The 15,072-nt window shown below is 38.9% G+C and overlaps 1 protein-coding gene across 1 annotated transcript in view; it reads left to right on the forward strand.

Moving 5' to 3' along the window:
- The window catches only part of NUDT9 (nudix hydrolase 9), a 112,099-nt gene extending 99,111 nt beyond the window's left edge, over nucleotides 1-12,988 (forward strand). The window contains exon 8 of the mRNA XM_037830224.1: nucleotides 11,993-12,988. Within this exon, the coding sequence (XP_037686152.1) occupies nucleotides 11,993-12,171 (179 nt within the window). The 3' untranslated portion in view covers nucleotides 12,172-12,988. The remainder of the gene's footprint in view (nucleotides 1-11,992) is intronic.
- The last annotated feature ends 2,084 nt before the right edge of the window (nucleotides 12,989-15,072 follow it).

Genomic DNA, 15,072 nt, shown 5'->3' on the forward strand with positions numbered 1-15,072 from the left:
CCTTATTGGTCTTCTGTCTGGTTGATCTATCTATAGGAGAGAGTGATGTGTTGAAGTCTCCCACAATTATTGTGGAAACATCAATTGCTTCCTTTAGTTTTTCCAGTGTTTCTCTCATGTATTTTGTGGCACCTTCATTGGGTGCATAGACATTTACGATTGTTATTTCTTCTTGCTGAATTACCCCTTTTATTAGTATGTAGTGGCCTTCTTTGTCTCTCAAAACATCCCTGCATTTGAAGTCTATTTTATCTGAGATTAATATTGCTACACCTGCTTTCTTTTGGCTGTGGCTTGCATGAAATATTTTTTTCTGTCCTTTCACTTTCAGTTTCTTTGTGTCCCTGTGTCTAAGATGAGTCTCTTGTATGCAACATATTGATGGTTCATTTTTTTTGATCCATTCTGCGAATTTTTATCTTTTAATTGGGGAGTTTAATCCATTTACATTCAACGTTAAAACCGTGAAGGCATTTCTTGAATCGGCCATCTTATCCTTTGGTTTATGTTTGCCATATTTTTCCCTCTCTCTATTAATATCCTTTATTGTACCCATACCGAATCTCTTTAGTACTGAACCTTTCTCCAAGTCTCTCTGTCCTGTCTTTGTTTCTCTGTCTGTAGGGCTCCCTTTAGTATTTCCAGTAGGGCAGGTCTCTTGTTAGCAAATTCTCTCAGCATTTGTTTGTCTGTGAAAAATTTAAGCTCTCCCTCAAATTTGAAGGAGAGCTTTGCTGGATAAAGTATTCTTGGCTGGAAATTTTTCTCACTCAGAATTTTAAATATATCGTGCCACTGCCTTCTTGCCTCCATGGTGGCTGCTGAGTAGTCACTACTTAGTCTTATGCTGTTTCCTTTGTATGTGGTGAATTGCTTTTCTCTTGCTGCTTTCAGAACTTGCTCCTTCTCTTCTGTGTTTGACAGTGTGATCAGTATATGTCTCGGAGTGGGTTTATTTGGATTTATTTTATTTGGAGTTCGCTGAGCATTTATGATTTGTGTATTTATGTTGTTTACAAGATTTGGGAAGTTTTCCCCAACAATTTCTTTGAATACTCTTCCTAGACCTTTACCCTTTTCTTCCCCTTCTGGGACACCAATGAGTCTTATATTTGGATGTTTCATATTATCTATCATATCCCTGAGGTCCATTTCGATTTTTTCAATTTTTTTCCCCATTCTTTCTTTTATGCTTTCATTTTCCATTCTGTCATCTTCCAGGTCACTGATTCGTTGTTCAACTTCCTCTAGTCTTGTACTATGAGTGTCCAGAATCTTTTTAATTTGGTCAACAGTTTCTTTAATTTCCATAAGATCATCCATTTTTTTATTTAGTCTTGCAATGTCTTCTTTATGCTCTTCTAGAGTCTTCTTGATTTCCTTCATATCCCGTACTATGGTCTCATTGTTCATCTTTCGTTCTTTGAGTAGCTGCTCTAGGTGCTGTGTCTTTTCTGGTCTTTTGATTTGGGTGCTTGGGCTTGGGTTATCCATATCGTCTGGTTTTTTCATATGCTTTATAATTTTCTGTTGTTTTTGGCCTCGTGGCATTTGCTGAACTTGATAGGGTTCTTTTAGAGTTTGTAGGCCTATTGAAGTCCTTATCTCTAATTTATCAGATCTACAGCTTCGTGGAGTACTCTTTCGCTAACTAACCAGCAGGTGGCGTCCTCGAGCCACCTGTTCTCCACAAGCCAGTTCTCCCCTGCTTAGCCTTTTTTTTTGGTGAGTGGGGGAGTGAGTCTTGTGGGGCCCAATTGGTGTACCAAGCTTGCGTGTGTAGTTGGTGTTGCCTGCACTGTATGTGGGGCGTGTTTCTGGGCAGTCGGGGAGGGGGGTGGCCCTAACAATCAAATCTCCCTGATGATCCTAGAGTTTTAAAGCTGCTGCAATAGTCTAATCCTTCAGTTCAGTCCTGCCACAGTTTGTCTCTGCCACTGACCCACAAGTCTTTGGTATTGGCGTATGGCTCCTGAGACTTACAAGTGGGCCCCTCTTCCAGGCCGTGCACCCCGGGTCCTCTGTTGAGGGATGACTGTGCTATGTCACAGGTGAGTGCCGTCCCCCCAGGGCAGTTCTGGGCTGCTGGGCTGTGTAGGGAGGCTCCCAGTCTGCTCAAATGATGTCTGAATGGGGCTTGTTAATTCCCACTGCTCCACCTTCCCAAGTCTGGGACATTCAGCTGAGGTTGCAGGGAAGGCTAATGTCCACGCCCAGTTTTGTGGTGTGTGCCTGTTATTTGAAGCACTTCCGTCACACTGGGTTGTCTGGGGCAGCTCTGGGCTATGGGGCTGGCGATGGGCAGGAGTGTTTCCTGTCCACCAGGATGGTGGCTGTGAGCGGACACCCCCCTTTTCTTAGGAAGTTGTGGTGTTTAGTGAATTTTCTCAGCCACTGGATTATTGCCTTTTGCCTCAGAGCTCTCTTAGTTCTGCTCTTGACTTGATGTGCCCAAATTGCAATTCTTTGAAGCTTTCTGTATTGGGCTTCTTAGAGTAATTGTTTTAGAAAAAGAAAAAAGAATTAAAAAAAAAAGAAAAAAAGGGCCCTCCTCAGAGATCTAATGGGTTATTGAAATGCTAATAGACAAAGCAACCAGGGCCATTAAGGAAAGGTCCACAGGGCAGAGAGATCAGCTTTTCTTCGGGATTTGCATATGCGCCTCAAGGCCTGAGCTCCGCCCTTCCCCTTTCTGTGTTCACCAGAACTCCAAAAATCCTCCGCTTTTATTTTGGAGTTTTTCGTGTTATTTTTTTTTTTCTATGCCTGTCTCCTCTCTGCTGAGCTGGTAGCTCTCAGATTCTCTGGTGTCTGGTCTCAGTCTATCTATGGCTGGAGTTTGAATCAGTAGAATGAGTTTCCGAGAAGGGCTACCACTGCAGTTCTCCCTTCTCCTTCCCGGAGCTGGCAGCCCCTCCTCCCATGGGACTGAGCCTGGCAGGGAGGGGCGCGGGTCCCCTGGCCACAAAAACTTACAGATTTCGCTGATCTCAGCAGTTCGACATTTTCATGAGTGTTGTATGAAGTATGCCCAAAGACAGATTGCTCTGTGGTGTCCAGTCCACGCAGTTCCTTGCTTTTTACCTACTTTCCTGGAGGAGTAACTAAAACTTACAGCTCACCAGTCTGCCATCTTGCCCTGCCTCCACATTCTTTGCTTTTGATTGCTGAACTTGGGGAAAACTCCCAGTACCTTATACCACTATTCTAATGAAGGTATTAGAAGAATTGATCCTTCTGATATTGAGAACTTAGAGGAAATATTTCAGAGGGAGAAATATGCAGATGAAACATAAATTAAAATGCAGGTCTCTATGACAAGTACAGCACTGATAAATTTGTTAACTATTTGTTTTTGGAGTTAAAAACAGTGACTGATCCCCAGATGCTGATTGTCTGTTTATGGGTTCTTCAAATCACTGTCTTTACCCTCCCTCTCTCTCTTCAAACTTTTTTAAAATTTTGTTTTATATAATTTATTAGAGAACTAGAAGAAGGAAGTTTCCTTATGTATTTTTGTGGCTTGATAGCCCATTTCTTTTTTTTTTTAATTCATTTTATTGAGATATGTTCACATACCACGCAGTCATACCAAACAAATCATACATTTGATTGTTCACAGTACCATTACGTAATTGTACAATCATTACCAAAATCAATCCCCGACACCCTCATTATGACACACACAAAAATAACCAGAATAATAATTAAAGTGAAAAGGAGCAACTAAAGTAAATAAGAACACTGGGCGCCCTTGTCTGTTTGTTTGTTTGTTTCCTTCCCCCACCTTTCCACTCATCCATCCACAAACTAGACAAATGGGAGTGTGATCCCTATGGCACCCCCCGAATCCCACTGTCCCCCCTCATAAGCCACATTTTTATACAATTGTCTTCAAGATTCATGGGTTCTGAATCTTGATAGTTTCAGGTATCCACCACCACCTACCCCAATTCATTAGAACCTAAAAAGGGTTGTCTATATTGTGTGTAAGAGTGCCCACCAGAGTAACCTCTCGGCTCCTTTTGGAATCTCTCTGCCACTGAAGCTTATTTCATTTCCTTTCACATCCCTCTTTTGGTCAAGAAGATGTTCTCCATCCCACGATGCCGGGTCTACATTCCTCCCCGGGAGTCATATTCCATGTTGCCAGGGAGATTCACTCCCCTGGGTGTCTGATCCCACGTAGGAGGGAGAGCAGTGATTTCACCTTTCAGTTTGGCTTAGCTAGACAGAGAGGGCCACATCTGAGCAACAAAGAGGCATTCGGGAGGAGGCTCTTAGGCACAATTATAGGGAGGCCTAGCCTCTCCTTTGCAGCAACAGTCTTCCCAAGGGCAAATTCCGTGGTAGAGGGCCAATCCATCAAACCACCAATCCCCTATGTCTGTGGGCATGTTAGCGACCATCGAGGTAGGGCAAGCCAATACCCCTGCATTCTCCACCAGCTCCTCAAGGGGGCTCTGCATATTTTTTCCTTGTTTTTTTGTTTTTAACTTTTTTTTTTTTTCTAAATCAACTGTATGAAAAATAAAAAAAAATTAAAAATTAAAAAAAAACATACAATAAAAGAACATTTCAAAGAGACCATAACAAGGGAGTAAGAAAAAGACAACTAACCTAAGATAACTACTTTACTTCCAACGTTTTCTTACTCTACCCCAAGAAAGTAACCTAATATAGCAACATTTCTGTGACTTGGTCCTACTATACCCATCAGAAATTAACAGACCATAGTCATTCCTGGGCATTCCCAGAACATTAAATTTACCCATGATAGCTTATCTGTTCTTCTTGGATTATTGTTCCCCCTTCCTTATTTGCTCTCTATCACTAGTTCCCCTACATTCTACATTATAAACCATTTGTTTTACATTTTTCAAAGTTCACATTAGTGGTAGCATATAATATTTCTCTTTTTGTGCCTGGCTTATTTCGCTCAGCATTATGTCTTCAAGGTTCATCCAAGTTGTCATATGTTTCACGAGATCGTTCCTTCTTACTGCCGCGTAGTATTCCATCGTGTGTATATACCACATTTTATTTATCCACTCATCTGTTGAAGGACATTTGGGTTGTTTCCATCTCTTGGCAATTGTGAATAATGCTGCTATGAACATTGGCGTGCAGATATCTGTTCGTGTCACTGCTTTCCGATCTTCCGGGTATATACCGAGAAGTGCAATCGCTGGATCGAATGGTAGCTCTATATCTAGTTTTCTAAGGAACTGCCAGACTGACTTCCAGAGTGGCTGAACCATTGTACAGTCCCACCAACAATGAATAAGAGTTCCAATTTCTCCACATCCCCTCCAGCATTTGTAGTTTCCTGTTTGTTTAATGGCAGCCATTCTAATTGGTGTGAGATGGTATCTCATTGTGGTCTTAATTTGCATCTCTCTGATAGCTAGTGAAGCTGAACATTTTTTCATGTGTTCCTTGGCCATTTGTATTTCCTCTTCAGAGAACTGTCTTTTCATATCTTTTTCCCATTTTATAATTGGGCTGTCTATATTATTGTCATTGAGTTGTAGGATTTCTTTATATATACAAGGTATCAGTCTTTTGTCAGATACATGGTTTCCAAAAATTTTTTCCCATTGAGTTGGCTGCCTCTTTACCTTTTTGAGAAATTCCTTTGAGGTACAGAAACTTCTAAGCTTGAGGAGTTCCCATTTATCTATTTTTTCTTTTGTTGCTTGTGCTTTGGGTGTAAAGTCTAGGAAGAGGCCACCTAATACAAGGTCTTGAAGATGTTTTCCTACATTATCTTCTGGGAGCTTTATGGTGCTTTCTTTTATATTGAGATCTTTCGTCCATTTTGAGTTAATTTTTGTGTAGGGTGTGAGGTAGGGGTCCTCTTTCATTCTTTTGGATATGGATAGCCAACTCTCCCAGCCCCATTTGTTGAAAAGACCTTTATGACCCAGTTCAGTGACTTTGGGGGCCTTATCGAAGATCAGTTGGCCATAGATCTGGGGGTCTATCTCCAAATTCTCAATTCGATTCCCTTCATCTATATGTCTATCTTTGTGCCAGTACCATGCTGTTTTGGCAACTGTGGCTTTATAATAAGCTTCAAAGTCAGGGAGTGTAAGTCCTCCCACTTCGTTTTTCTTTTTTAGAGTGTCTTTAGCAATTCGAGGCATCTTCCCTTTCCAAATAAATTTGATAACTAGCTTTTGCAAGTCTACAAAGTAGGTTGATGGAATTTTGATTGGGATTGCATTGAATCTGTAGATGAGTTTGGTTAGAATTGACATCTTAATGACATTTAGCCTTCCTATCCATGAACATGGAATATTTTTCCATCTTTTAAGGTCCCCTTCTATTTCTTTTAATAGAGTTATGTAGTTTTTTTTGTATAGGTCTTTTACATCTTTGGTTAAGTTTATTCCTAGGTACTTGATTTTTTTAGTTGCTATTGAAAATGGTATCTCTTTCTTGAGTGTCTCTTCAGTTTGTTCATTTCTAGCATATAGAAACATTACTGACTTGTGTGCATTAATCTTGTATCCTGCTACTTTGCTAAATTTGTTTATTAGCTCTAGTAGCTGTATCGTCGATTTCTCGGGGTTTTCCAGATATAAGATCGTATCGTCTGCAAACAATGACAGTTTTACTTCTTCTTTTCCAATTTGGATGCCTTTTATTTCTTTGTCTTGCTGAATTGCCCTGGCTAGCAGTTCTAGCACAATGTTGAATTACAGTGGTGATAGTGGGCATCCTTGTCTTGTTCCTGATCTTAGGGGGAAGGCTTTCAGTCTCTCACCATTGAGTACTATGCTGGCTGTGGGTTTTTCACATATGCTCTTTATCATATTGAGGAAGTTTCTTTCAATTCCTACTTTTTGAAGTGTTTTTATCAAAAATGGATGTTGGATTTTGTCGAATGCTTTTTCAGCATCTATTGAGATGATAATTTGATTTTTCCCTTTTGATTTGTTAATGTGTTGTAATACATTGATTGATTTTCTTGTGTTGAACCATCCTTGCGTGCTTGGAATGAGCCCCACTTGGTCATGGTGTATGATTTTCTTAATGTGTCTTTGGATTTGATTTGCAAGTATTTTGTTGAGGATTTTTGCGTCTATATTCATTAGGGAGATTGGCCAGTAGTTTTCCTTTTTTTGTAGCATCTTTGCCTGGTTTTGTTATTAGATTGATGTTAGCTTCATAAAATGAGTTAGGTTTTGTTCCATTTTCTTCAATGTTTTGAAGGAGTTTAAGTAAGATTGGTGTCAGTTCTTCCTGGAAAGTTTGGTAGAATTCCCCTGTGAATCCATCTGGCCCTGGGCATTTATTTGTGGGAAGATTTTTGATGACTGATTGGATCTCTTTGATTGTGATTGGTTGGTTGAGATCTTCTGTTTCTTCTCTGGTCGGTCTAGATTGTTCATATGTTTCCAAGAAATTGTCCATTTCCTCTACATTATCCAGTTTGTTGCCATACATTTGTTCATAGTACCCTCTTATAATTTTTTTAATTTTCTTGGGATCTGCAGTAATGTCACCTTTCTCATTCATTATTTTGTTTGTATGGGTCTTCTCTTTGATTTTGTCAGTTTAGCTAGGGGCTTGTCAATCTTGTTGATCTTCTCAAAGAACCAAGTTTTGGTGTTATTTATCCTCTCTTGTTTTTTTGTTCCTATGTAATTTATTTCGGCTTTAATCCTTGTTATTTTCTTGTAGTTGGTTTAGGATTGGTTTGCTGTTCATTTTCTAGCTTTTTCAGTTGATCCATTAGTTCTTTGATTTTGGCTCTTTCTTCCTTTTTAATATATGCATTTAGTGCTATAAATTTCCCCCTCAGTACTGCTTTTGCTGCATCCCATAGGTTTTGGTATGTTGTGTTCTCATTTTCGTTCATCTGTATATATTTAGCAATTTCTCTTGCTATTTCTTCTTTAACCCACTGATTGTTTAGGAATGTGTTGTTTAACCTCCAGGTATTTGTGAATTTTCTAAGTCTCTGATGGTTATTGACTTCTACTTGTATTCCATTGTGGCCAGAGAATGTGCTTTGAATAATTTCAGTCTTTTTAAATTTATTGAGTCTTGTTTTATGTCCCAGCATGTGATCTATTCTGGAGAAAGTCCCGTGAGCACTAAAGAAGTATGTGTATCCTGGTGATTTGGGTTGTTATGTTCTATATATGTCTGTTAAATCCAATTCATTTATCAGATTGTTTAGGTTTTCAATTTCTTTATTGGTCTTCTGTCTGGTAGATCTATCTATAGGAGAGAGTGATGTGTTGAAGTCTCCCACAATTATTGTGGAAACATCAATTGCTTCCTTTAGTTTTGCCACTGTTTCTCTCATGTATTTTGTGGCACCTTGATTCGGTGCATAAACATTTATGATTGTTATTTCTTCTTGTTGAATTGCCCCTTTTATTAGTATGTAGTGACCTTCTTTGTCTCTCAAAACATCCCTGCATTTGAAGTCTATTTTATCTGAGATTAATATTGCTACACCTGCTTTCTTTTGGCTGTAGCTGGCATGAAATATTTTTTCCCATCCTTTCACTTTCAGTTTCTTTGTGTCCCTGTGTCTAAGATGAGTCTCTTGTATGCAGCATATTGATGGTTCATTTTTTTTGATCCATTCTGCAAATCTATACCTTTTAATTGGGGAGTTTAATCCATTTACATTCAATGTTATAACCGTGAAGGCATTTCAGCCATCTTATCCTTTGGTTTATGTTTGTCGTATATATTTTTCCCTCTCTCTATTAATATCCTTTATTGTACCCATACCAAATCTCTTTAGTACTGAACCTTTCTCCATGTCTCGCTCCTCTTTCTTTGTACCTCTGTCTGTGGGGCCCTCTTCAGTATCTCCAGTAGGGCAGGTCTCTTGTTAGCAAATTCTCTCAGCATTTGTTTGTCTGTGAAAAATTTAAGCTCTCCCTGAAATTTGAAGGAGAGCTTTGCTGGATAAAGTATTCTTGGTTGGAAATTTTTCTCATTCAGAATTTTAAATATGTCGTGCCACTGCCTTCTCTCCTCCATGGTGGCTGCTGAGCAGTCACTACTTAGTCTTATGCTGTTTCCTTTGTATGTGGTGAATTGCTTTTCTCTTGCTGCTTTCAGAACTTGCTCCTTCTCTTCCGTATTTGACAGTGTGATCAGAATATGTCTCGGAGTGGGTTTATTTGGATTATTCTATTTGGAGTTCACTGGGCATTTATGATTTTATGTATTTATGGTTTTTAGAAGATTTGGGAAGTTTTCCCCAACAATTTCTTTGAATACTCTTCCTAGACCTTTACCCTTTTCTTCTCCTTCTGGAACACCAATGATTCTTATATTTGGACGTTTTATATTATCTATCAAATCCCTGAGGTCCATGTCGATTTTTTCGATTTTTTTCCCCATTCTTTCTTTTGTGCTTTCATTTTCCGTTCTGTCATCTTCCAGGTCACTGATTCGTTGTTCAACTTCCTCTAGTCTTGTACTATGAGTATCCAGAATCTTTAATTTGGTCAACAGTTTCTTTAATTTCCATAAGATCATCTGTTTTTTTATTTAGTCTTGCAATGTCTTCTTTATGCTCTTCTAGGGTCTTCTTGATGTCCTTTATATCCTGTTCCATGCTCTTCTTGATGTCCTTTATATCCCGTGCCATAGTCTCATCATTCATCTTTAGTTCTTTAATTAGTTGCTCTAAGTAGTGTATTTCTTCTGATCTTTTGATTTGGGTGCTTGGGCTTGGGTCATCCATATCTTCTGGTTTTTTCATGTGCTTTAAAATTTTCTTTTGTTTTTGGCCTCTTGGCATTTGCTTAACTTGGTAGGGTTGTTTTAGGATTTGTAGACCAATTGAAATCCTTATCTCTAATTTGTCAGGTCTACAGCTTCGTGGAGTACACTTTCTGTGACTAACCAGCAGGTGGCGTCCGCTAGCCACCTGTTCCCCTCAAGCCAGTTCTCCCCCGCTTTGCCTCTGTGGTGAGTGGGGGAGTAAGTCTTGTGGGGTCCAGTTGGTGTACCAAGGTTGCGTGTGTAGTTGGTGTTGCTCGCCCTGTATAAGGGGCGTGTGTCTGGGCGGTCAGGGAGGGGGGCGGCTCTAACAACCAAATCTCCTTGGTGTTCCTGGAGTTTTAAAGCTGCTGCAGTAGTCTAATCGTTCAGTTCAGTCCTGCCGCAGTTTGTCTCTGCCACTGACCCACAAGTCCTTGGTATTGGCAAGTGGCCCCTGAGACTTGTGAGTGGGTCCCTCTTCCAGGCCTTGCACCCCCTGGTCCTCTGTTGAGGGATGACTGTGCTATGTCACAGGTAATTGCCGTCCCCCCAGGGTGGTTCTGGGCTGCTGGTCTGTGTAGGAAGGCTCCCAGTCTGCTGAAATGATGTCTGAATGGGGCTTGTTAATTCCCACTGCTCCACCTTCCCAAGTCTGGGACAACCAGCTGAGGGTGCAGGGAAGGCTAATGTCCACGCCCAATTTTGTGGTGTATGTTATTTGAAGCACTTCCGTCCCACTGGGTTGTCTGGGGCAGCTCTGGGCTGTGGGGCCGGTGACAGGCAGGAGTGTTTCCTGTCCACCAGGATGATGGCTGTGAGAGGATGCCCCCCTTTTCTTGGGAAGTTTTAGTGTTTAGTGAATTTTCTCAGCCACTGGATTATTGCCTTTTATCTCAGAGCCCTCAGTTCTGCTCTTGTCTTGACCTGCCCAAATTGCAAGTCTTTGAGGCTTTCTGTATTGGGCTTCTTAGAGTAATTGTTTTAGAAAATGAAAAAAAGATTAAAAAAAAAAAAAAGAAAAGGAAAAAAGGGCCCTCCCAGCAGATCTAATGCATTATTGAAATGCTAAGAGACAAAGCAATTAGGGCTATTAGGAAAGATCCAGAGGGCAGAGAGATCAGTTTTTCTTTGGGTTTTGCAAATGAGCCTGCTGGGCCTGAGCTCTGCCCTTCCCCTTTCTATGTTCACCAGAACTGCAAAAAGCATCCGCTTTTATTTGTGAGTTTGTCTTGCTGTTTCTTTGCTATGCCTGTCTCCTCTCTGCTGGGCTGGCTGCTCTCAGATTCTCTGGTGTCTGGTCTCAGTCTGTCTACGGTTGGAGTTTGGATCAGTAGAATGAGTTTCCGATAAGAGCTGCCACTGCAGTTCTCCCTTCTCCTTCCCAGTGCTGACAGCGCCTCCTCCCATGGGACTGAGCCTGGCAGGGAGGGGCGCGAGTCCCCTGGCTGCAAAAACTTACAGATTTCGCTGATCTCAGCAGTTCCACGTTTTCATGAGTGTTGTTTGAAGTATGCCCAAAGTCAGATTGCTCTGCGTGTCCAGTCCACGCAGTTTCTGGCTTTCTACCTACTTCCCTGGAGGAGTAACTAAAACATACACCTCACCAATCCACCATCTTGCCCCACCCAGCTCATTTCTTTTTATTGCTGAATCATTGTACATTGTGGTACATTGTATGGATGTAGCTGAGTTTGTTTATCCATTCATCTATTGAAAGGCATCTTGGTTGCTTCCAATTTTTGGCAATTATGAATAAAACGGCTGTAAACATTCATGTGCAAATTTTTGTAGGGACTTAAGTTTTCATTTCCTTTGGATAACTACCTAGAAGCACAATTGCTAGATCATATAAGCCTATGTTTAGCTCTGTAAGAAACCAAACTGTCTTCCAAAGTGGCAGTACCAGTTTTCATTCCACCAACAATGAGAGTTCCTGTTGCTCTACATTCTCACCAGCATTTGGTATTGTTGTTGGTGTTTTTGTTTAGCCATTGGGCTCTTTCTTTTTTTTTAACATACTATTCGTACTTACTAATGAAAAAACTTTTCTGTTGGTGCCTTTTCCTAAAATTTAGGAACTTGGTTAAAATTTGGCATTTGAGAATATTCTAGTTTTTAATTCACTTGACTACTTAATACAATAATGATTTAAGATTGTTTTTATTAAGACGATACAGAGTTGTGCTGACAAAGAAATTAATAAATGAATTACTTTTTCTTGTGATGTTTTCTCTTTGGTAACAAGGTGAGATAATGGATAATCTTACCCTAGAAGCTGGAGATGATGCTGGAAAAGTGAAATGGGTAGACATCAGTGATAAACTCAAGCTTTATGCCAGTCACTCTCAATTCATCAAACTTGTGGCAGAGAAACGAGATGCACACTGGAGTGAAGACTCTGACCCTGGCTGCCATGGGTTATAGCTTGAAGTTTCCATGTAAGCTAAAGGCCAACAAAGGACTGTGTGCTGAAAAGAAGGAACTATCACAGGACTTGTACAATAGAAAAGGCAACTTGGAAATTATTTTATTCACTTCAGAAACAATTTGTATCTGAAAGTTTTGCATCAGAATAATATTAGCACATACGATAAAATGGAACACAGAATTTTCAACTTTCTAATCAAAAGAAGATGAGTATTAATAGTCATATTTTGCATGTATTATTTTTAGGCATGACTTAAATGTAAACAACTGATGCTCTTTGAAGAATTATAATCAGTATAAAGATAAATTTCTGGTCAGCCATAACTTCTGCTTTCCATGTAGTTCTTGTTTGTCAGTTCTTTTTTCCTCATTGGTCTTCTGAGGTCTAAAGGATGAATCTGCCATAGCAAGTACTTTAGGAAGAGCAACACCACTGGATGTATCATTTAATGTATAATGTCATTTATCTTTAAATTATTTGCTTCACAGTTTGCTTTATATGATCTTGTTGAAGCTACTTTCAAAACTGGAAACTTTCTGTGTATTATTGACTTTAGAGACATGAGTTTTATGAGGAAATTTCAGTCATTTTTTTATTCAATAAAGATGAAGATCAGTGAATTAAAAAACATGTCCAGGAAATTAGTAATTTAAATCAATGTGTTTAGTTCACTGTACTGTAACTATATATGTCATTAAAAATAGATGTTCAGAAAGAAATTGAGTCAGACAGGGCCAGAGGGAAGTCTTTGTTGGTTAAGTGTATTTTTGGGAATGGAATGTTTAGAATTGAAATAAATTTTTTTTAATTTAATTCCATTTTATTGAGATGTATTCACATACCATACAGTCATCCATGGTGCACAATCAGCTGTTCATAGTACCATCATATAGTTATGCATTCATCACCCCAGTCTATTTTTGAACATTTTCCTTACACCGGAAAGAATAAGAATAAAAAATAAAAGTAAAAAGGAACACCCAAATCATCCCCCCATCACACCCTATTTTTCATTTAGTTTTTGTCCCCATTTTTCTGCTCATCCATCCATACACTGGATAAAGGGAGTGCAATCCACAAGGTTTTCACAATCACACTGTCACCCATTGTAAGCTACATTGTTATACAATTGTCTTCAAGAATCAAGGCTACTGGGTTGGAGTTTGATAGTTTCAGGTATTTCTTCTAGCTATTCCAATGCATTAAAACCTAAAAAGGGTTATCTATATAGCATGTAAGAATGTCCATCTTCATTCCCGCTGGATTACAGACAGGGCATCTGGAGAACAGTTGTTTTAGGGGATTGAGACTTGGTGGTTTTCTTTACTTCAGGTATTTGAAAGAAATACTGGACTTAGTCTGTGTAGCTAGAGGGTAGAACTAGGGCTAAGGTAAATGAAAAGGTTTCTTTTTTGTTGTTTTTCTTTGGTCACTTTGGTGTCAAAACACCTTTGGTGGCAAAACTGGGGATGGAACAGACAGTAGCTCTGCAGTTTTGCTACAGAAACATTAGCTTGTTTGAGTTCATGATGTTACCTCAAACCTCTCTGGAAGAGTTACACCATAAGGTATATGTACTGTATTAATTTTCTTAAATTCCATAAATTCCTGGTCCCAAGAGTATGTAATAAGGGATTACAGACTTGTACTTGACAAAGATGACCAGCCCCTTGGTTAGAAGTTGGATAACCTCCTCTCAGCATGAAAGAGCTTCCTATTTGGCAGGAAGAAATTGCTTCTTCCTAGCACTGAATAGAATTCTCTAAAATTGATACTACTTACAGAAGCTCTTAAGAAAGTTTGGGCAGTTCTCTGAAGAATGAATTTGACTTATGTTTAATAATTTTGATGCATTTAATTTGACAATAAGAACATTATGTTAAATTAACATTTTATTTAAAGTATGACTAAATCACATAGTCTGTAGATAATTTTTTTGTGGTATTTTGGAGTTTTCATTGGAACATTTACGAAGTATGCAAAGTGATTAAACTGTAAACTCTAGAGTGAATAGACAATCTTCTGATAACTGTAAATATCCTGCAACATGTATGATAGAGAAAAACAGGTTAAAATGTTAAGACATTTCTGGAGGAACATTTGCTCCTATATCACTAGATGATATTGCCTTCATATTTGCTTTTATGTTTTAGGTATAAGTGATAGTTTTTTTTTTTTTTTTCTTTAGAAACATTTAATAAAGTGACTAGTAACAAGAGATAACCAATATTGAATATCTACTTTCTATCACCTAATCCTCACAACAATCCTGTCAAGTTAGGTGATATTTGCATTTTACAGATAACGAAATTGATGTTTATAAGGTTGTCTAAGGTTTATTCAGTAATGGACAGAGCTGGGATTTGTACCAAGAATTTGCCTGGTTCCAAATTCTATTCTCTCTGCTGTATTCCCTACTAAAATCATGTATCATTTTGATTTGTGACTTAACTATGCAATTAGAAAGATTATATGTTGCATAAGCAGTACTCATGTTATCCACAGTAATGCTGTTGTGGCTTATGACTTGAAAGGTAAGGGCCACACCTGCTCTGGCTGGCATAATTAAAATTGTTTACATAATTTTGGTCCAAAGACATTTTATTTAATATTATCTTAACTTAAGGATAAGTGGTGTACAAGTGGTATTTTTCTTGCCAGCAGGTATTTTCAAACTTTTGAAAGTATTTCAAACTCAAGTAGAAAAAGCATATGCTAAACTTGTTGCACAAGACCATAACTACTTTAAAAGTAAATATTTAGTAGCTAAAGAAAGCACTAGAAAATTCTAACCTCTTTTAGAGGCTACGGGCTACTCTTGTCTTACAATATAAGCTTTCTTATGCTCATGACTTCTAGTGGTTGGCATTTTCTAAATATTTGTGGAGATTTAATAA

This window comes from Choloepus didactylus, chromosome 3 (assembly GCF_015220235.1).
Source record: "Choloepus didactylus isolate mChoDid1 chromosome 3, mChoDid1.pri, whole genome shotgun sequence".
Taxonomy (NCBI): Eukaryota; Metazoa; Chordata; class Mammalia; order Pilosa; family Megalonychidae; genus Choloepus; species Choloepus didactylus.